Genomic DNA, 22,468 nt, shown 5'->3' on the forward strand with positions numbered 1-22,468 from the left:
ACATTGGTCTAAGGATATTTCTATTAAGGAATATACATGTATATTCCTTAATAGAATATATACATACATATATATGTGTGTATATATATATATATATATGGTTTTTCTTTTCTGAAACCACCAGTAAACTTTCCCAGATATACGACATATTATTTGCATCAAAATGCAAAATGCATTTTAAATATTTGCTACTGAAACAAAACTTAGAAACTCAGAATTTTAGGTCTATTTCAAAATGATTCATTTTGAATCATACAGTTTTCCATGAATTTCTTTTAAATCAATAATTCAAAGTGCCCCATTAGTCTTTGCTTGTTTTTCAACAAGGTAAACCTCTTCACTTTAAGTAAGTTATTTCCATGTGCCTCTATCTCATCTGTGCCCTTTTTAAGTGGGTCATATAATTTTTTAAAAATTTCAACCTTAAAAGCAATATCTCATGCATATGCTTATGCAATGCTTAAATGACAGCAATGAAGGAATTTAAAATCATTTGTGTCAAAACAGCCACCCAAAATCCCAGGTTTGAGCCCTCTCTTTGCCACTAGCTGCCCAGATGACTCTTTCCTCTTCCAACACATCATTTTCAGATGAGAAACCTGATGCTGTGATGGATCTGAAAGGATGGTCCAGGCAGCACTCACATCCTTGTCCAGGCTCATGTGGGGGGCCCCCTGGCTAAGGACCACCGTTCCTGCTGCTCACCATGTGACCTTTCCAGGGCTCCACTGCCCAGGTCAGAAAGATACTGAAACTCTTCCACTCAGAAAGTCGACAGTTTGGGGGGCAGCATCATAAATTCATGGAGCACACTGATACCTATTTGAAACAGGTACACCCACACACAACAGTCACACAGGGCTGACACTCTGTGCACACCAGTGTGTGCACTCTTCAGATGAACAAAAAAAAAAAAGGTGATGTCTCAGGAACAATGACTTGGCTGTGGACCCAGTGCATCAAGCAATGCTATAAAACACCTATAAATATCTTGAAATAAGGATTTTTATTGACTTATTCCATGCTGTATTTTTTCCATTTATTTTTATTAGTTGGAGGCTAATTACTTTACAATATTGTAGTGGTTTTTGCCATACATTGATATGACTCAGCCATGGAGTTACATGTATTCCCCATCCCGATCCCCCCTTCCACCTCCCTCCCCACCCCATCCCTCTGGGTCTTCCCAGTGCACCAGCCCCGAGCACTTGTCTCATGCATCCAACCTGGGCTGGTGATCTGTTTCACCCTTGATAATATACGTGTTTCGATGCTGTTCTCTCTAAACATCCCACCTTCACCTTATTCCGTGCTATATATTAACAGATGTGTGCTAACAGAAACGACTGAAGTTGCTTCAGTCGTGTCCAACTCGTTGCAACCCCATGGACTGTAGCCTGCCAGGCTCCTCTGTCCATGGGATTTTCCTGGCAAGAATACTGGAGTGGGTTGCCATGCCCTTATCCAGGAGATACTGCAGTATGAAATTGTAAGACTGTTACAAAAATAGAATCATTTCATGAAAATAAAAGGAGACAGCTTTTGCTTTGGGACTACTAAATATTGGGGATTTGGATATCTATGTGGGGAAGTGAGCTGAGAACTCCAGGGTTACCTGTGATGTGCTTGACCAGACACTCCCCACGGGGTGAAAAGGTTGATATAAGGTTGTTCTTAGCAGAAGACGAAAATAATGTATAGGAAAGTAAGATCTCTCCATAAAGCATTAAGAATAATTCAAAAGGAAATAGCACCACCACTTTGATGGAAAAGTTGCTCATCTCACCTTCACTCAACAAATATTTATTAAAACCCTACTGTTTAACAGGCAGGCTTCCCTGGTGTCTCAGTGACAAAGAATCTTTCAGCCGATGCATGAGATGAATGTTCGATCCCTGGGTCGGGAAGATCCCCTGGAGAAGGAGATGGCTATGCATTCTTACCTGGGAAATCCCATGGACAGAGGAGCCTGGTGGGCTACAGTCCACTGGGTCCCAAAGAGTCATACACGACTCAGAGACTAAACAACAACAACACGTATCAGGCATCGTAACACCACACTTGAAGTCAATGGGAAGGGCTAATTTATTTATTCATTTTAATAAATAAATTTTAATTAATTAATCTTGATTAATTAATTTTTGAAGGATAATTGCTTTACAGAATTTTGTTGTTTTCTGTCAAACCTCAACACGAATCAGCCATAGGTATACAAACATCCCCTCCTTTTTGAACCTGTCTCCCATCTCCCTCCCATCCCACGCTTCTAGGTTGATACAGAGCCCCTGTGTGAGTTTCCTGAGACATACAGCAAATTCCCATTGGCTACCTATTTTAAACATGGTAATGTAAGTTTCCATGATACATCTCACCCTCTCCTCCCCTCTCCCCATGTCCATAAGTCTATTCTCTATGTTTGTTTCTCCACTGTTGCCCTGTAAATAAATTCTTCAGTACCATTTTTCTAGATTCCATATATATGTGTTAGAATATGATGTTTATCTCTTTCTTTCTGACTTACTTCACTCTGTATAATAGGTTCTAGGTTCATCCACCTCATTAAAACTGACTCAAATGCTTTCCTTTTTATGATGTGGACCATTTTAAAGTCTTTATTGAATTTGTTACAATATTGTTTCTGCTTTTATGTTTTGGTTTTTTGGCCAGGAGGCATGTGGCATCTTAGCTCTCCCACCAGGGATCAAACCCACACCCCGATATTGGAAGGTGCAATTCTTAACCACTGGACCATGAAGGAAGTCCCAGGCCAGTTCTAAATAAAATTGAAATTAAGAAAATTATTTTTATCCTAGCCAATTTCATCTATTTTGATCTTTCTTTAGATGTGTAATACTATTTCAAAGAACACTAGGCTTATTGTCCTCAAACTGCAATAAAATGCTCTGAATAGATTAAATGTCCAGAAAGCTAAGCCTGGTTTGGATCATACCATATCTGAACATGTTTTACTTGCTTACACAAGTTCCTGCTCTCAAGTTAAGGCTGCTAAAGTTATGTGTCAAGCAGTAGACAATTTGTGTTGACTATTACGCATTTATGGACTGTGGACTGAAAGAAAGTTTCTTTTAATGCAAAACCTCTATCTTTTAGAGAGAGAGAACTGCAATGTAGGATCTTGTACAGATTACTGAAATCCTTGTGCCTCAGCTTCTTCACCTGTAAAGGGGGGTGATGAGAATACTGACCTATGAGGATGTTGTGAAGTCATCAGATAGAACCTGAGTTACATTATTAGCTATTTAATAACCCAAATGTTTTAATCTAAGTCCAAACCCTTCCTATAAGCATATATTCTGATTTATCTACGATGGATAGGGAAAAAATAGGATCATTTCATTCTAGCCTGTTGCTCATTTTATGTCATCAAATTTATGTTTAAGAAAACATTTAATAAAGAGTTGTTTATTTTGATAAAATCCAATGTGATTACTCGGTAGCACTCTAATGCTTTGAATTTGGAAGATTTCAGATCATTAACCCACGTCTTCAGGATTTCCTGGTGGCTCAGATGGGGAAGAATCCACCTGCAATGCAGGAGATCTGGATTTGATCTGTGGGTTGGGAAGGGAATGACACCCCACTCCAGTATTCTTGCCTGGGAAACCCCATGGAGAGAGGAGCCTGGAGGGCTACAGTTCACTGAGCAACTAACATTTTCACTTTTCTTTTTCCTCAGGATACCTTGTATTTTAACAACTCTTCTTAAAATAGAATTACTTCTGTTCTCATCCCTAACAAGCTCCATGTAAGGAATGTCTTATTTGTCTTGGACTATGGCATGGGTTCTGACCACCCAGTTTCTGCAGCAGGAACATTTTAGATAGATAGGAGATAATAATGACAACTGTAATAATGCCAAATTTTGTGTCAAACACTGTTCTAAGCACGCTACATGTATTAAATCATTGAAATGTTACAACACTTTTTTGTTGTTCCCATGTTATGATTGTGTAAGTTGAGACATAGAAAGACTGTGTGATAAACCCAAGATCACAGCTTGGTCCAGGGTGGATCTGAAACCTGAATGTGGCTGATGGCTTCAGACTCCATTCTTGCAGCCTCTGACAAGAGAGCCGAGTGCACAACCAGAGCGTGAGAACTGGCTAAAAATGTATAATTCATGGAACACCCTTCCTGGCATTTCCAGTCTTTATAAAAACACTATGTTCAATTCCACAGAGAGGCAATTAATGAAGCTCTCACAGCTGTGAAACTGAGACTCAAAGCCTGGTGTCTCTGAGTTTAAACTCAAGCCCTCACGCAGCCTCTGCAAAATGGAAGGCGAACAGAAGCCTGATACTTTCTGGAAGAGTGTGTGGCCCTATTGGGAGATGTTAGGAAGTTCATATTTCCTTATTTACTGTGTGTGCTTCTCAGCTTCTCTGAAAAGAACATCACAGCTATGCCCTCCTGCATAGCAATGCCCGCTGAGGATTTTCAGAGAGTGTGTGTGTGTGTGTGTGTGTGTGTGTGTGTGTGTGTGTGTGTGTGTGTGTGTGTGTGTGTGTGTGTGTGTGTGTGTGTGTGTGTGTGTGTGTGTGTGTGTGTGTGTGTGTGTGTGTGTGTGTGTGTGTGTGTGCGTGCTCAGTTGCTCAGTCCTATCAGACTCTCTAGCCCACCAGGCTCCTCTGTCCATGGGATTTCCCAGGCCAGAATACTGTCCTTTCCTACTCTAGGGGATCGTCCTGACCCAGAGATCCGAACCCACATCTCCTGCAATGGCAGACGGATTCTTTACCAACTCTGCCACAATCTTTATACAGCCAAATTCTGAATGGGCAATACTAGGCATCCTCACAATATTCCAGGAACTAAACAGCCTGAAATATTTTGTAAATATTCTCTCTACTTCCCGACATATGGACATAGCACAGTCAATGCAGTTGTCCAAATACGGCTTAGTTGTAGATGCTTCACTTCTAAGTTCATCCAATGAAACTACAGTTACCTTGGAACTGACTTTGGAGTTTGGGGTATTTATGGAAAAAAGATTTTATTGCATGTAAATTTTCAGACTGCTAGTCACTTGGGAGGTTTAGAATCAACCCTACTTATCCACGGTTTGGCTTTCTAAGGTTTCAGTTACCCGCTGTCAACTGCAGTCCAAAAACACTAAGTGGAAAATTTCAGAAATAAATAATTCATAACTTTTCAATTGTGCACTGTTCTCAGTAGCATGGTGAAATTCTGCCCCACCTGCTCCATCCCATATAGGACGTGACTCAGCCCTCTGTCCAGTGTAACCACATGGAATAAACTACACACTGCTCTGCACTTAGGAGCCCTCTTGGTTCTAATACACTTTATTTTGCTTAATAAAGGCCCCAAAGCAAGAATAGTATACTGGCAATTTAGATGTTCTCTTACTGTGCCAATTTATCAGTTAAACTTTATCAAAAGTAGCTATGAATAGGAAAAATACAGCATATATAGGGCTTGGCACGCTCCACAGTTTCAGGCATCCACTGGAGGTCTTGGATTTTATCCCCTATGGATTAGGGGGCATTGTATTCTTCGTTTTTCTATTAATAAAGGACTCAATTTTTTTTAGAGAAGAGAAACATGGGACTCAGATGTCAAATAGTCCACTGCACCTGAAAATTGTATCATTCATTGAAAATAGGAGTGTTCACTGTGTCATCAGATTGCTTCATATGTGTAATATGGTATTACATACATGTTATACAGTATCCTAAGAATACTCACTCGTATCCAACTCACTGCAAGCCCATAGACTATAGCCTGCCAGGCTCCTCTGTCCATGGAATTCTCAGGCAAGAATACTGAAGTGAGTTGCCATTTCCTATTACAGGGAATCTTCCCCACCCAGGAATCGAATCCATGTCTCTTGTGTCTCCTGCCCTAGTAGGCAGATTTTTTTTACCACTGAGCCACGGAAGAAGCCCTACACAGTATCAGACAACCCAAAAAATTGAGTAGGGAAGCACAGTAACATGTGGAGCTCAAGAATTGCAGAATTAAATTCAGAAAGTGAGTTTATGTGCATATTATCTGCGTTAGCTTGGGCTGCCATAACAGAACACCACAGACTCAGTGGCTTAACCAGCACATGTTTATTTCTCATAATTCTGGAGGCTGGAAGTCTAAGTCTAGGGTCCCAGCAAGGTCAGGGTCTAGTGAGATCTTTTCCTTTCTCACCATGGACTCATAGGTCTCTTCTCTTACACAGCCACAGTCCTAAGGGATTAGGGCCCAACTCTTACAAACTCATCAAATCTTACTTACCATCTACAGATCCCATTTCCAGATACAGACACATGGGGATTAGAACATTTGCATTTGAGTGTGAGGGGCACAATTCTGTCCATAGCATGATCTGAAAATGCAAGTCAAGCAGTTTCCCTCGAGCCCTGGTGTCTTGGCGCAGGACCACCTTAACTCTGTCCCATCCTGGCCCCCAGCCCAGCGTGACTGTGAGTGTGAGCTCCTCAAAGCTGAAGGAGAGGCAGCTGGGGGGAAGGGGGCAGCTGCCAGCTGGCGTTCTGACTCGGGTGGGGCAGGGCTGGGGGCAGCCCAGGAACTGCTGGGTGCTGGCACCTCTAGCCATACCACTGAGGCTTTCTGAATTTTGCTTCCTTCCTTTAAAAAAAAAATTGTTTAAGCATCCTCTTCAATAAGTATTTATCAGTCGTCTATTATGGGTCAAGTAGGAAATAGAAAGATGTAAAATAGGAGAGAGAGAGTCAAAAAAATTAAAAGGATGTGTTAATCTTTTGGGTCAAACAGTGTTCTCCCCAAATCCACACCCTTCCTGGGAGCTCAGAATGAAACCTTATTTGGAAATAGGGTCACTGAAGATGGAAATTTTCAAAATGCTGTCATACTGGAGTAGGTGGGCCCTTAAGTCAGCATAACTGGTGTCCTTACAAACAGAGAAGAGACACAGAGTCACACACATAGGAAGACAGCCAAGTGATGACCGAGACAGAGCCTGGAGTGTGTGTCCACCAGCTAATGAACACCATGGACAGCTGGAAGCACCAAACCTGGAGGAGACACATGGACCAACGTCTCCCCTAGATTTCTCAGAGGGAGCATGGACTTCCTGACACCTTGACCTTGGACTTCTGGCTTGCTAAACTGTGACAGAGCAAAGTCCTGTTATTTTAAGCCACCAAGGGAGTGACTGTTTGGAAACTAATAGTTATTATCAAAATCAAAGAATAATGTAAAGGCAAATTCACTCATGTTTGGGGGAAAGTTTAGTTCTATGTTAGTTATGCTCTGCTGGAAGTGGCAGGAAGGTAGCAGGCAGAGATTAGAATTGATCAATCCCAGGAGAGAATACAGATCCAAAGTCAGGATCTGCAGAAGTGGTGGATGAAGTCTGGCAAAGGGATGAAATGAAAAATGGAGAAAGTGAGGATTGAGAAAGGGAGGTGGTGAGGACCGAGTTTGGGGATCTATTCACATTTCTGAGCAGGGGAGAAAAGATGTGAACTCAAGGAAAGAGAAAGTGAAGAAATAGACAGGAGAAAGTCCCCCATGGCTGTGTAGAGGGGCGGCCAGTGGAGGAGGCGGTCAGAGAGAATGTGCACCAAGAGACAGATATTAGGAAGCCTTGAGGAACCTTGACAAGGTAAGTTTCAGTAGAATGCAAGGGGCATAGACCAAGTCACTACAGTAGGAATAATGATGAGTACAGACTATTCTTTTAACAAATTTTCCAGGGAAAAATGAATGAATTAAAGCATTGTTGTTGTTCTGTAGCTAAATTGTGTCCAACACTGTGCGACCCCATGGACTGTAGCGCATCAGGTTTCTCTATCCTTCATTATGGAATGGAAGCTGGCAAAGGAAAATGTTCTTTAAAACTGGGAGACCTGAGCACCTGTGTCATAAGACATACAGTAATTACTGAAGAGGTGATGGCAGAGGTCACAGTGGAGAAAACAGATGGAAACAGGTCCTAGAAAAGTCAGAGGGGTCATGACCACAGCACTGGTTGGGGAGTAGACTGGAAACAAACAGAAAAAATAGTACTATGAATCCAATGTTTGAGGTAGGAGAGGTCACTGGAGAGAGCTGGTTTCAGACACAATATAGTGAAAGATGTTATTTTTTGAACATTAGAGAGTAGGCCCACAAGGGGCTGGGAGTGGGCAGCTTAAGAACTAGGAAAAGCTTGGAAGCCACTTTCAGCAACACGGAAAAGATTGACAGAAATATTCAAAGATCTGGAGAGACAGTGAAGGGTAGTTAAAATTAACTGGTGTGAATGGTCAGCCAGGCTCAGCAGGCTCGGGGAGGGAGAAGCCAATGATGCAACTATATGAACTGGGGGATTCTGCTGCTGATGGGGATGCTGAGAAGAGAAGAAGTCTGGGATGCTGAAAGTTTTACTGTCCTGTCCCATCTGCCCGGAAGTTTAACCAGAAAGAGCAGACAAGCATGGTGCCTCTGTTTGGAGCTCCTGCCACAGACATAGCTAGTGAGGGACCTCCTTCCACTTGGATTCACCCAGTACATAAGAGGATGCAGCATTAAGAGCCCAGCATTATTCATGCTTATCTCAGGTCTTGGTCTTGATTTCACACTGACCTCGTATTCTGAAGGAATTCCCTGGTGAAGAATCTGCCTGCAATGCAGGAGAACCAGGTTCGATCCCTGGGTTGGGAAGATCCCCTGGAGAAGGAAATGGCAACCCACTCCATTATCCTTGCCTGGAAAATCCCATGGACGGAGGAAACTGGCAGGCTACAGTCCATGGGGTCACAAAGAGTTGGACATGACTGAAGTGACGTCACTTTTACTTTTCTTACTCTGAATCAAAAACTATGTTTGGAAATCTTGAATCCTGCTTTCTTATACTGTGGCACATTGCCCAAGCAAATTTCGATTCATGAGATCTGATTTTACTTGATGATAGTGATAATATCAACAGTGTTATTTATTGTCATCACTGCCTGATAATATTTCATGAATGATCCTGTTAGTCTCTTCAATTTTGCTGAAATGAAACTTCACAAATGAGCAAGAGACCAGAAAATGCACTTGGGTCCAAATGACATCTGAATGACTAGGTTTACCATCTGTTTCTCAAGTCTAGAAAGAACCAAAATAACAGATAGAGAGGAGAACAGGCAGGCGATCACTAATAGCCAAACTTAAAATTAAACTGTATTGACATTCAAGTGGAGCCAAGAAAGAATCTGGGTCAATGTGCTTGGGGATATTAAAGAATTTGGGGTGAGATCTATCTATAGGCTGTGAAATATGGGTAGGAGGTGATAAAGTCCTCAAAGTATGTCTTATTCATGTGGTTTTTCCAGTCTTTGGTACTGGGCATATTTGAAAAGTGATGGTTTAATGAGTGAGAAAATGAGTGAAAATGGCAAGGCACCATTACTGAAGAAGCTGCATTGTACAGAGAAGAGTCTGAGGCTGCTACCCTTGGAGAATTCCAGAAGGGTTACCACACCCACAGTGGATAAGACTGGCTCACTGTGCCTAAAACGTAAAAATACTGCTTATGCTGAACATCTGCTTTCCTTCTAGGAGTCTGGAATCAGGGGACATGCCAGGCACATGCCTATGTGACAAGCCCCCCGGTGAAAACTGTGGGTAGCAAGTCTTTAATGAGCTTCCTGATAGACAGCATTTCATATCCAGCACTGCTCTTTGCTGTGACTCCAGGGAGAAGGAAGTCTTGGAAGCTCACACCTGGTTTCCTTCTGATTTCTCCCCCGGTGCCTCTTTCCTGTGCTGTTGTGCTCGGCACACTTTCGCGATGGGAAAACCCCCAGCAGTGGGCACAGAAGGCCTGGTTGCAGGGTCTTGGGAGTCTTCCCACAGAATTACCGAGCCTTGACACACACATCAAATTAAAATTCTATGAGATTAAATCTAAGATGAAGAAAAATAACTTGGACGGTAGTTGGCTCAGAAGGAGATTATTTAATTTGCAATTTTAGCATTCTGCTATTGTATTGTAAGGGGAACCAGTGAAACCAACCTTTATCCCATGAGGAAGCTGCAGCAGGAGAAAGAGGCAGTTGCCCTGTGTTGCCCAGAGAATCTGTGTCAGAGTTACGGTTGGAAGCCGTATTCTCCAGGTAACACTCAGAGTAGGAAAGCAAAGGAAGGGTACTGCTGGCTGACCTAATGACTCATGCCATCTTGCAGATCAGGGGTCTTACACACACACACACACACACACACACCTTCACACACACACACCCTCACACACACACACTCCACAGATGCTCTAGGCTAAATTTGGTACCAAACTTCCTTGTTTCTTTTTTTGTTTGTTTAAATATTATGTTAACATGCCTATCACCATGAGTCACTCTTTCTGTCTCAGTAGTTCAGAAGTCAGAAACATATTTTTTATTTGATTCAGGCTACGATCTACAAGGTGCAGTTTCTCATTTTGAGTGTGGGGATTTGTCTTCTCCATGAAGACTATCAGAAGTCTCTCTGTTTACTCTGGGTCTTTTGGGGTCTCATTACTGAGTCATTTTTGGAAAGCCAGGCTTGGGTCCGTCATCAGTACGCCCTCCAGCCTCACTGTTACGTGAGCTTTCTCCAGATCTGTAAACAACCCGGGTTTCAATTACTTCCAGGTAGCAGTAGAATAACACGTAAAAACTAATTTAGTGAGCAACGGACTTAAAAGGCAAAATTATAATCAATTAATGGCTTTTAAAAAGAAAGAGAACAGGACCCTCCCTTCTGCTCAACTTCCATGTGGAATATATTTTTCAGTTAGCCTGATCCCCAAAATACAGCACAATGAAAACATTACATCTCCCCACTGTTTGAATATTCCTAAATATTCGCTGGAAGGACTGATGCTGAAGCTGAAGCTCCAATACTTTGGCCACCTGATGCGAAGCGCCAATTCATTTGAAAAGACCTCGATGCTGGGAAAGATTGAAGGCATAAAGAGAAGGGAGTGGCAGGGAATGAGATGGTTAGATAGCATCACCTACTCAATGGACCCGAATCTGAGCAAATTCTGGGAGATAGTGAAGGACAGGGAAGTCTGGCATGCTGTAGTCCATGGGCTCGCAGAGTCAGACATGACTTAGTGACTGAATAAAAACAGCCACCCTTTCAATTCCAGTTTGCTGCATATTTCTTGTGCTAAGAATAATTTCCAGTGTTTGAAATAAGGCTCCTATTTGCTGAATATCAATATAGATAATAGATAGGTAGATGGATGGATGGGTGGATAGATAGACATAAAAAAAGTTTCCATTTTGCCCTATAAATTTACTTTTAATAAGTGTTAAAGAAATGCTTCTTAATTCTGCAACTCCCTGGTACCTTAAAAATCAAAGACGAAGCTTTCAAATGACTATAGGTCTGCTCCTTATATCATTTTGATGTTGATCTGATTCCTTTTGCTCATAAGCACCTTGAGGGCAGAACTGGGTCTGATTGCCATGGCAACACGAGCAGCTATCTAAGAGAATGCTTTGAAAATGCCCAGTGCCTAGAAGTTGAATTAAAATGTAAGTGCCTTAGAAAGAGGGGCCACAGACTCGCAGAGCTCTTTGAGACAGGAACAGAACACAGCATGCAAACACCCCGCCCACTGCAGCATCACTATTCCTGCCCCCAACAGCTGTGCGCCTCTCTCCATCCAAAAGAAAGTGAAAGTCACTCAGTCGTGTCCTGACTCTTTGTGACCCTATGGACTAAACAGTCCATGGAATTCTCCAGGCTAGAATACTGGAGTAGGTAGACTTTCCCAGGGGATCTTCCCAACCCGGGGATCAAACCCAGGTCTCCTGCATTGCAGGCGGATTTTTTACCAGCTGAGCCAGGAGGGAAGCCTAAAAGAAAGTCCAGATGAAAATAGATCACATCAAATCTGCTTTCAGTTTTAAGTTTGCTGAAATGTTCTTAAGACAACCTTCAGGCCTCATACATGCAATGTAATTATTTTCCTCATACTGAAATGCAAAGACTCTCTTAAATGTTCACTTCTTTTGTGAAACATTTCGTGTCTTCCCAGGCAGAATGATTCAAAGGTGTATGTTCTTATAATCTTTGCCCATATAGGGGCCATAGCTTGCACCTGCCACATGGAACAGTAATCTCTCCCCGGAGCTTCCTACAAGCCGAAGCTATCTCCACGGGTGGGTGGGGGGTAAACTCAGGCAGGGGATGCTCCTTAAAGCACAGTCCTGCCTTATCTGTGACGACCAGACCCAAAGACAGCAGCCAAAACCCACAACACACGTTTTTCATGTGAAGTGCTGGGCTGACGTCCTTTGATATTTAATGTGGGCAGAAAATTGTTCTCTTTTACTCTACATACAGTAAGAAGATAATCATCCTTGGAATTAAACTCATTGATCCTCAGAGATGAAACTCTCCCTGAGCCATCGCTAATAGAGGTGTTCAGATGACAAATATCGGGCCAGTGCGAAAGAGGGAGGCAGATTCTCCAGGAACGGGGGAATGGTAACATGTTTGCTTTTTCAATTTTCCAAATCCGGTTACCCTTGGGCTGTGTCTTTGATGTTAATGTGGCTAAACCCCCAGTGAGATTTTCAGAATTTTATCAGAGGAAACAGACGTGGAGCGCTGGGCTCTCTGACTGCCAACCTCCCTGGCCAGGAAGAAATTCACAACAGGCTATTGAGTGAAACCTGGACACAGAGTTATGGACATTGTCCTTCTCCAGCGGGGTCCTACATATCCATCTTCATATCAACAATACCCCCTGACGCACATCCCTCCTCAGAGTACTACATTTTTATTGGGCTACATTCATATCTGATAGTCAAAGGCTCTCATTTTTGCTTAGAGGATGAGAAGTGATAAGGGAGCTTTAAAAATGCCTTCAGACCTCATCACGCTTGCTTTTCCTGGCTTATTTCAGAAAGGCGGTAAGACAGGAACCATCAAATTAAAAGAGGACATTACATGCAAGGTATGTGGCTGAGATGTTTTCTCTTCACACAATTACTAGCCTCTCGTCAGGGTCCTGGGTTCGAGCCCCATGTTGGGCGCATGCTTTGGGGGTCTTCCCTGGTGGCTCAGATGGTAAAGAATCTACCTGCAATGCGAGAGACCCAGGTTCCAACCCTGGGTCAGGAAGATCCCCTGGAGGAAGGCATGGCAACCGACTCCAGTCAGTATTCTTGCCTGGAGAATCCCATGGACAGAGGAACCTGGCGGGTTACAGTCCACAGGGTTGGACATGAATGAGTGACTAACACTTCCACTTTCATCTTCCACTGTGCCAGAGTCTGAGGGTCAAGGTCAACCACGGGGTGTCCTGTGGCTCAGGTGAGGCGCCCACGTAGACCGCAGAGCTGAGGGTAAAGAAGTACTGGATACAAGGCGCCCTTGTATTGAGAGGCGCCCCAAGATTGAGATTCCTTCTTGCCACCTGTCTTAGCTCTGCTGCTATAACAAAATACACAAAATGTCAAAAACAGACATTTACTCTCGACAGTTCTGGACATGGGAAGTTGGAGATCAGAGTGCTGGCATGTTTGGGGGGTTGGTGAGGGCCTTCTCGGTTTCTGGGCTGCAGACAGCCACCCTCACACCCTGTGTTCACATGTTGCAAAAGAGTTCCATTTTCCTCTAACAAGGTCATTAATGCCATCATCGGGGCCCCACCCTCAGGACCTCATCTAACCCTACACTTTCCAAAGTCTTCCCCTCCCAACACCAACGCAGCAGGTAAGGACTTCAACATGAATTTGGAGGGGTTGGGGGGGATAGAATGCAAATATTCAGCCTATAACTGAATTCCTTCCAAAGACTGATCAAAATATAAATGAACTGATGTACATTCTTAACATCAGTGATACAATAAACTCACACAACAAAAACGTGCAACTTGATACCTGAGTCCACATTCGGGCCAACTCAGACCTGCCCTGGGAAGAAATCGGTGCGTGACCTAATGCGCGTGAAGCTAGTGACACCATGGAACATGTGCACGTGCTAAGTCGCTTCCGTCGTGTTCAACTCTTTGCAACCCCATGGACCATAGCACACCAGGCGTCTCTGTCCGTGGGATTCTTCAGGCTAGAATACTGGAGTGTGTTTCCAAGCCCCCCTCCAGGACTGATGCCACGATAGGAATGGCCAATGACACCATGCCGCTCCCACAGAAACGCTGATAAACCTCGGCTGGTATACTCATCCCTAAAATGACATAACCCAGCCTTATTCTATCAGCCTTATTTGCCCAAGATGAAGGGCAATATTAGTATGTCGTGCCAATAAGAGCTATTTTGTTTATTTTTATAGGAATATACCCATCTTGAATTTCTCTTTCATTGAAAAGAAACGCCTGGACAACAGATACCCACTTAAATTAGCCAAGATTTCCCAAGAGCTCTGGCCTTGAGCCCCAAGACTCAGCTGTTAACACCAGACCTTTGCTGCTCTGCTTCTCCTAGGGGTACTCTGGCGCCACCGGGCTGAGCAGTGGCCCCCAAACATCACCACGGTGGATGGACAGGGCTCACCTGCACAGCCACTTCACCCTCTCCTGATTGCTCTCAGCTCTGAACTGTCTCAAGGCAACTCCTCCTGCCCACTCTGACCCACCCCTGGCCTCACTGCACTAGGAATTATATGCGTGTCAGCATCCCCTCCACTCACCAGATATAAAACTCCTCTCATTTTATTTTCATTAGGCACATGTTGGCAGAAGAAAAAAGTCTATTCACATAGATTACAAAAAGGTGAAACATGAATAAAAGTGTACCATTAATTAAAGGTATCTGGGAAACACAAGAATAGATATAGATATATAGATATAGATACAGATTGGAGGAGGAAATGGCAACCCATTCTAGTATGCTTGCTTGGAAAATTCAATGGACAGAGGAGTCTGGCGGGCTACAGTCCACGGGGTCACAAAGAGTTGGACATGACTTAGTGAATGAGCATAAATATAGATATATAACCTCATGGTAGGTATTTCTATTTCTCACCCAGATTTCCAGTTCTCTCCTTTCAGGCACATGCCCCATTAAATTCAGACATGGCCGTGTGACTTGCTTCATCAAATAAATGTAACAGAAGTGACATCTGTCACCTCCAAGGAGAAGCACTTAGAGGCAGGTTGTCACTCTCCCTGGCGCTCTCCCTCTTTAGGGCAGACACTGAAGTTGCATATTTGATGGTGGCTATAAGGTGGTAGGGGCTCCCTGAGCCTAGGCCCTCTAGTGTGGGAGGTTCCACACATCACACCAATTTCTCCCCTTCTCCGAACCCACAAACCCCTGCCATGCACATCTGAATGTTCCTGACTCCAATCTGGGGTTCAGCCAGACTAACTTGTCATCAAGTTTCTCCATCTGTGGTCAAGAAACTAAAATGACCTCTCAAGTAAAGCAGTTAAGATCATTAAACAACCAAAATTAGCAAATAAAACTGTACAGGTGAATCTCTATTCTGATGATTGCAATCACATTTAAGTCTTAAGCTCAGTATTTTTTTCAATACTGTAAGTTAGCAAATTACTATGATTAATAAACATACTAGCAAGGAATTTATTGTTCAGTGAAGTGTGAGGGACTTTAAATTCACTATAAGATGATATTAAAGAAAGTCAAAAACATCAATTACCCCTAGAGTTCACTGTAATGCATGATAAAGATGAAAAATTTAATTTTTGATTTGGATTTTGTACTACTTTAATGATTTTTTAATGGTCCTTGTTGTAATAGCAACCTATCCTATCTAGCAAATCAATAAGATAAGTAATACAAATGCTCTTTCACCATGGGAGTTTAGCTCCAGTTTTATATTTCTATAAACTGACACAAAGTTGGTGGTATTCAATAGTGACATTAGAATGTGTGCATGGACATGCACTCATTCATGCACTTATGCACAAGGACATGTAAAGAAAACCAATCATTTATAACCCATTATGCCACATTCAATGCTCATCACGATGACTTTTCCAAAAGCATCTAATAGGCATTATCCAAAGATGCACAACATAGGAAAACTGAGCCATGTTCTGCATGGTTTTCCAATTAAGGTGCAAGGAGCAAGAACTCAGCTTGAAAACCATGAGAAAAGAAGAACCACAATGTCTTAGAAGCTAGATTTCAGTGATATCTTTTCTAGATACCAAAAGTAAACCAGTAAGCTATTTATGTACATATCTATCTATCTACCTATCTATCTGCATGTATTTCAGCACTGACTACATATCCCAAATAAAATCTTTAAGAGGCCAGAGATACCACATGACTCTGAAGACATTTGAAAGGCTGAGAATAGCATAAAATCAGGGTTTCCATTTTCCAGACTACAGAGAATATTGGAATATCAATTCTGAGATTTCTCACAGATAACAATTCTATATTTCTATTCCCAGGAGCAGAAATAAAATCAAAATATTTCCTTGGTAACTTGGAAACCAAAAGTAACTCAATGACTATACACATAATGCAAAGAACAAATTTCTATCCATCAGTCAATTCACTGGAGACTATGAGTCCAGCCATATAAACCAAAAGAAAACACTGATATCACGTTTAATCTAAAACGGCGTCCACATGAAGCATACAAATTCTTCATTACAGTGGGCAAATAGATGGAGACCCGATTCGTTATCCAGAAGGAGCTGTGTGCAGGAGAGCCTGGCGCCCTGCCCGCCCGAGGAAGCCCACACCCTACCTGAGATGAGTGACACGGTGTCTTTCTCCCATGAGACCACGGTGACATAGGCCTCCACCGAGGAGGGGATAATGCACTTGAAGACCGCGACATTGCCTCTCATGGTTTTCTGGTCCTCCACACGGACTGTATAGGGCTCCCGTAAAACTGGAAGGTAAGCAGAGGACCCTGGTAACACACACAGGCTCATTCTGAGAGTATCTCATCTGAATATACACACTCTATCTTTCACATATCAACTGCATCAAGTATAATATTTATTGGAAAAAAAATTAAGAAACCTGTATTTCATGTCTTAAAAGACTTTCAGTCTCTTAATAATAAACTTCATTAAGAACTAAGGGGCATGTGTATATCTAAAAACAGTTAATCTAACCTCTAAATGTACCCAGATGTGAGTAGTTTTTGTTCATTTCGCTTTGTTTTCTTAACATTTGGAGTATAGTTGATTAACAATGTTGTATTACTTTCAAGTGTATGGCAAAGAGGCTCAGCCAAAAATATACATGGATCTATATTTTTCAAATTCTTTTCCCAGTTATGCTGTTATAGAATATTGAGGAGAGTTCTCTTTGCTATACAGTAGGTCCTTGTTGGTTATCCATGGATGGACTTGTCATACTGAGTGAGTAAGTCAGACAGAGAAAGGGAAGTATCCTATGATGATGCTTATAGTGGAATCTAAAAAAATAATTATACAAGTGAAAGTGAAAGTGTTAGCTGCTCAGTCGTGTCCAACTCTTTGCAACCCCATGGACTGTAGCCTACCAGGCTCCTCTGTCCATGGAATTCTCCAGGCAAGAATACTAGAGTGGGTTGCCATTCCCTTCTCCAGGGGATCTTCCTCACCAGGGGTTGAACCCACTCCTCCTGCATTGGTAGGCAGATTCTTTACCTACGGAGCCACTGGAAAGCAGCCACACTGCTACATTTTAAAAAGGGGGAAATAGTTTCTTAAACTGGAGTTATAATGATAGGAAACTTCTATGTCCTGTGAGGAACAAGGAAAAAGATTTCAGACTATGAACAGAAAGAATTAAAAAAAAAAAAATCAAAACAGGCAATCTCTCCTGGGAATCCTTAAAACTATGTGATAATGATAATAACTCTTTGCAAGTGAATTTCTGACAGTGGCAAAGCAGTTTGGGAAATGATGGTTCTGCCTCCTGTCACTTAGGCAACGATGCTGATAAGGGAGGCTGACCATGCACTCCCAACAACAGGAGAGGCCCAGCAAAAGCTGAGGGGACTTCCACGAGCTAGCTGTCTAGGCCAGAAGAAGGGGTTCTGGGGGAGAGTGCCCACCCTGCAAGCCCAGCCTCCCGGGTTCAAATCCAGGCCCTACCACTTTACAGTGAGCAAGTTCTCTTCTTATCTATCTAATGATGATTTTGATAAAAATATCTACCAAGTAAGTGAATGGTGATGACTCAAACAGCTAATGTGGATAAAGCTCCCAGAACCAGGCCTGCCATGAAGAGTTTGGATGAAGCTACTTGGACCCACACCATCTCCCATCTGTCCAGAAGACCCCTGCCTCCAGGATAAAGAGACGTCAGTGTGCCTAATCCAGGTTAGGCCTCCCTCCACATCTGTAAGCCTGGGTGAAAGTCTTACTTCTCCAGAGTTTTATTTCCTCACATTTAAAATGAGGGAGTTGGGATAGCAAGATTCAAATTCTGAATTCTGTGAAGTCTATGATTTTTCTAGGATATCCATACAGACAACTTATTTTACCCTTCAATGAGCTCTCTTAAAGTTTTAGTCATTTATTGGACCAATCTGAGTCAAGAAAACTGGCCAGGAAATTAACTTCAAAAGAAATAAATGTACGGACAGCTTTAAGAATGAGTGTATGAAGGGAAATCTCCTAATACGCAGTTGTAAACAATGCTCTAGAAGAAGCACTTTTAAGATTAGTGCTAGCTCTGTGATATGCTAAGTATTTTAGTATCAGAGTGTCACTATTAGGGTTTCTCTGGTGACTCAATAGTAAAGAATTCACCTGCCAAGCCAGAGATGAGGGTTTGATCCCTGGGTCAGGAAGACGTCCTGGAGAAGGAAATGACAACCCACTCCAGTATTCTTGCCTGGAGAATCCCATGGACAGAGGAGCCTGGAGGGCTCCAGTCCGTGGGGTCCCAAGAGTCAGACATGGCTTAGTGACTCAACAACAATAAAAGTCATTATTCAGAGAATTCACAAGAGGATAGTGCCCAGTCTTGCTTTTTAGTATTAGCATTTAATATTTTCCTAACTTGAGAATTTTTTCATTCCTATCTCAAACCAGAGAGACTTTCAGAAGTTTAGGAATCTTCTGCACTCTTTGTGTAGTGTGATGTGATGGTCCAGGTGGTGATACCATACCTGCAGGGGGTTCACTGGGCAATCATTCAGAGTACTCAAGGGCCTGATCTCAGAAATGCCACTGCTATACACAGTGTAGGAAACTGACTTTGTACAGAAAGACCTTGATAAACAGTCCTCTTGGAGGAGAGGAAGTCTACAATCATAAATTGGAAAGAGACAACAGACAGATGAATTAATCAAACTCATCAATGAATGAGAATCTGGTCTCAGTGGGAGAGTAGAAAACAGAAAATAGGAAAATGAGCAGAGAACAGAAAAGAACAGGGGACTGGACAGGGTGGCAAAAAGCCTGCAGAAAGAATCCATTATCCCAAGGATGGGGTCACCTAAGAAGGTGTAAGAGTCAAATTTAAGTTTGGGTGTCTGCTGACGTCTGTTTCTAAGCTGCAAAATCACTCCATCTCTCCAAAGTTGCAACAAACAAATGGCAACAAGTGGTGAACAAATGGTGGGGGAATTTCTAATGGGAATCAAGGAAAGGAGTCTCACACAGGAAAGGGCAGGGGCAAGGAGCACTCCCAGGGAGAGATGGAAGGGTCTTCTCTCCAGGCACGCACTTATGCATGAAGCTGCATTAATGGAACCACAACTTAGAATGACCAGCTGGGCACCTTCTCTGTTATCACTCACAGTCACCTCCTGGATCCCCTCATTCATGGAACCCACAGAGTACCATGGAGCACCCTCCTCTCTGAGCCCCCCAGAGGCCTCACTAGAATCAGGACCACTGCAGCCCTCATAGTTTACAATTCCTATGATTCTGCCTCCTTCACATATCCCAAGCCAGACCCAGATCTTCTCAAAGCAGGGATGTAGCTATGGTGCATTGAACCCCATCCAGCTCAGAGAGAATGGGACATAGAAGGAAATTTTCCACTCCCCTCACTAGATTATTCACTCCACAAAGACAGACCATGCATCCAGCCTTTTACAAAACTATCTTAGAACATTTAACAATACTTGGCATGCACTAAGGCATTTCTATTAACTACTTGATGAATTAATATATAGAAAAACATAGCTTCCCTTCTGGAAGTCTTTCTAACCTTATTGTAGATATATATGCATTAACATTTGAATGTATAGCCATTATCTACTGTTTTTTTTTTTTCACTAGAGACCCTTTCACTAGAAAGGTTTTCACTAGAGACCTCAGTCATATTAATGGAAATATGTTTGTTCCTGGGGAGCCCACAATTTAAAAGGTCATGCTTATCTATTGGGATATACCTCTTATGGTAAAACAAAATTCTTCTGAGGACATCATAAACCTCCCAAGGGATTTGTGTAGATTTAGTCTTCAGTCTACATCCAACTACCAGTAACCATGGTCATCCTTAAGTATCTGTAGCAGATTGGTTCTGGGACGCCCAACCTCTGCAGATAACACATTCCATGGATGCTCAAATCTCTTACATATTGATAATATGACATAGTACACTCAGCACTCCCCATCTGAAGATCTGGAACCCAAATATACTGAGGGCTGACTGTATAACAAAAACTAGGCAAGAAACCCAAAACTGGCAAAAAGTAATTATTGCTTTAAACATGATTGGTATTTCCTTTACAGGGTGGTGTTACTTAAGTATCGTGCTTTGTGTCCTAGGTTGGGATCTCCCCAGGAGCAGACCCCAAGAAGGGGGGAAACTCTGAAACATAACTTATACCTCAAAGCCACTCCACCTCATGCCAGGAGCTGGGACTTTGTATTCTGACAGCTTGGGGCTGGTTCCGAGGGCCCAAGGGCACTGCATTACCAGGCACTTTCCACTCTCTGTGTGCAGGAGCTCCAGGGCATATGCAATCCTCTGAAAACTGCAAATCCAAGTTCTCAGCCACAAGCCTGCAGACCTGGGGGGTCTGACTCTCAACAGCATCCACTACAGTCATTTCAGTGTCCCTTGGTCACTCTACAAGCTGTGAAATCCTTCCCTAAGATATAATATCATAGCAGACTCAGAGAGAGAGGATCTATAGTGATATGACTTTGGGGCAAAATCAGGCACATACACTGAGCAAGGGACCGCACAGCTAATGTGCATTCATCCAACCCTCAATGTTAGACTTCATTCTTTAAAGTGGAAAAACCCTTTAAATGCAAATAATTAGTAAATAAGGAAAAGCCTCATGCCCTTCATTAATCTATGAAGATTAATTTAACCACATGGGGCCAACTACATGATTTCTGGAAAATCCAAGGCCCTTATTTATAAAGAAGGGAAAAGTTAAACATATGAGTAAAATAAGGGCTTCCCAGGTGGCTTTGTGGTAAAGAATCCACCTGCCAATGCAGCAGATGTAGGTTCAATCCCTGGATCAGGAAGATTCCCTGGAGAAGGAAATGGCAACCCATTCCAGTATTCTTGCCTAGAAAATTCCAAGGACAGAGGAGCCTGGCAGTCTATAGTCAATGGGTTCACAAGGAGTTGGATATGACTTAGTGATTGAACAACATTAATAAAATATAAAATGCTTTCTTTCTTCTATGGTCTTGCTCTCAACTTCTTTTTCTACTTACTTTTCACTCACTAGGATGCAGGGATCATTAATGGTCAAGTGAAGATCCTTACAGGCTCCCAGACCCTACTCAATGACTCAGCACACACAGCCCACCAGCTGCAAGGCCAGCTTCCTGCCAGTTGCTGTGTTGAGGCACCATGTCACAGCCAGGGATGAGAAAAGTAATCTCCCCTTCCCATACGCATGGTGCCCCAACCCACAGTGGAAAAGTGATGCCCAAGGGACTGCAATCTCAGTGTCTGGACACTCTTGGTCTCTGGATGGGAGGTGGGCAAGAGGCTCACCCGCAGCGAGTCACTTGCTAATGCACTGTGCTGCTGCCAGCTGGGGCAGAGACAGGCTCCATCACACTTCAGAGTGTATGCACTCACTCCACCCACACTTGCCCAGGCCCCCACCAGGAGGCAGGACTCCAGTGTTTGCTGGACAGGGCAATGAGAAAGAGGCTGGGAAGGGCTCAGCCTACCAGGGATCACAGGGGCAGCAGTGGTCACTGGGTGCGGCTAGGGAGGTGGAGGCAAAATGGGGATTGGGGCACCAAGAACTTCAGGAGAGGTGGCTGAGAACCCACCCCAGGGGGTGGCAGGGGGTGGGACCCTACAAGAGCTGAAGCACAGCTCAAACTCCCTACACGCCTCAGGAGCATGTCCCATGGCCCGAAAACACCTCCCCGAGAAAACACAAGTGTAAAGAGAAAAGCATTTATATTTCAAAACGGCAACAGCAGAGCTTTAAGCTTGAGGACAAGTCCCTCAGCACTGGGCCCTGTGTGGCTGGCTTCATCCCAAGAAGGCAGCCCTGATCCCAATATGTCTATGAAAGAATCAGAGGATGGGGGAAGATGGGATAGAGGAGATTAAGGAGAAAGTTTGGAGAACTGGACATTGCCAAGGAAGGCAGGTCCTTTCCT

At 43.0% G+C, this 22,468-nt stretch overlaps 1 protein-coding gene across 1 annotated transcript in view; it reads right to left on the bottom strand.

Annotated features, from left to right (window-relative positions):
* The window catches only part of DSCAM (DS cell adhesion molecule), a 667,745-nt gene that overhangs the window by 637,797 nt on the left and 7,480 nt on the right, over positions 1-22,468 (bottom strand). Inside the window, exon 3 of the mRNA XM_065943286.1 lies at positions 16,666-16,812. Coding sequence (XP_065799358.1) covers positions 16,666-16,812 — 147 coding nt within the window. The remainder of the gene's footprint in view (positions 1-16,665; positions 16,813-22,468) is intronic.

This window comes from Muntiacus reevesi, chromosome 8 (assembly GCF_963930625.1).
Source record: "Muntiacus reevesi chromosome 8, mMunRee1.1, whole genome shotgun sequence".
Lineage (NCBI taxonomy): Eukaryota > Metazoa > Chordata > Mammalia > Artiodactyla > Cervidae > Muntiacus > Muntiacus reevesi.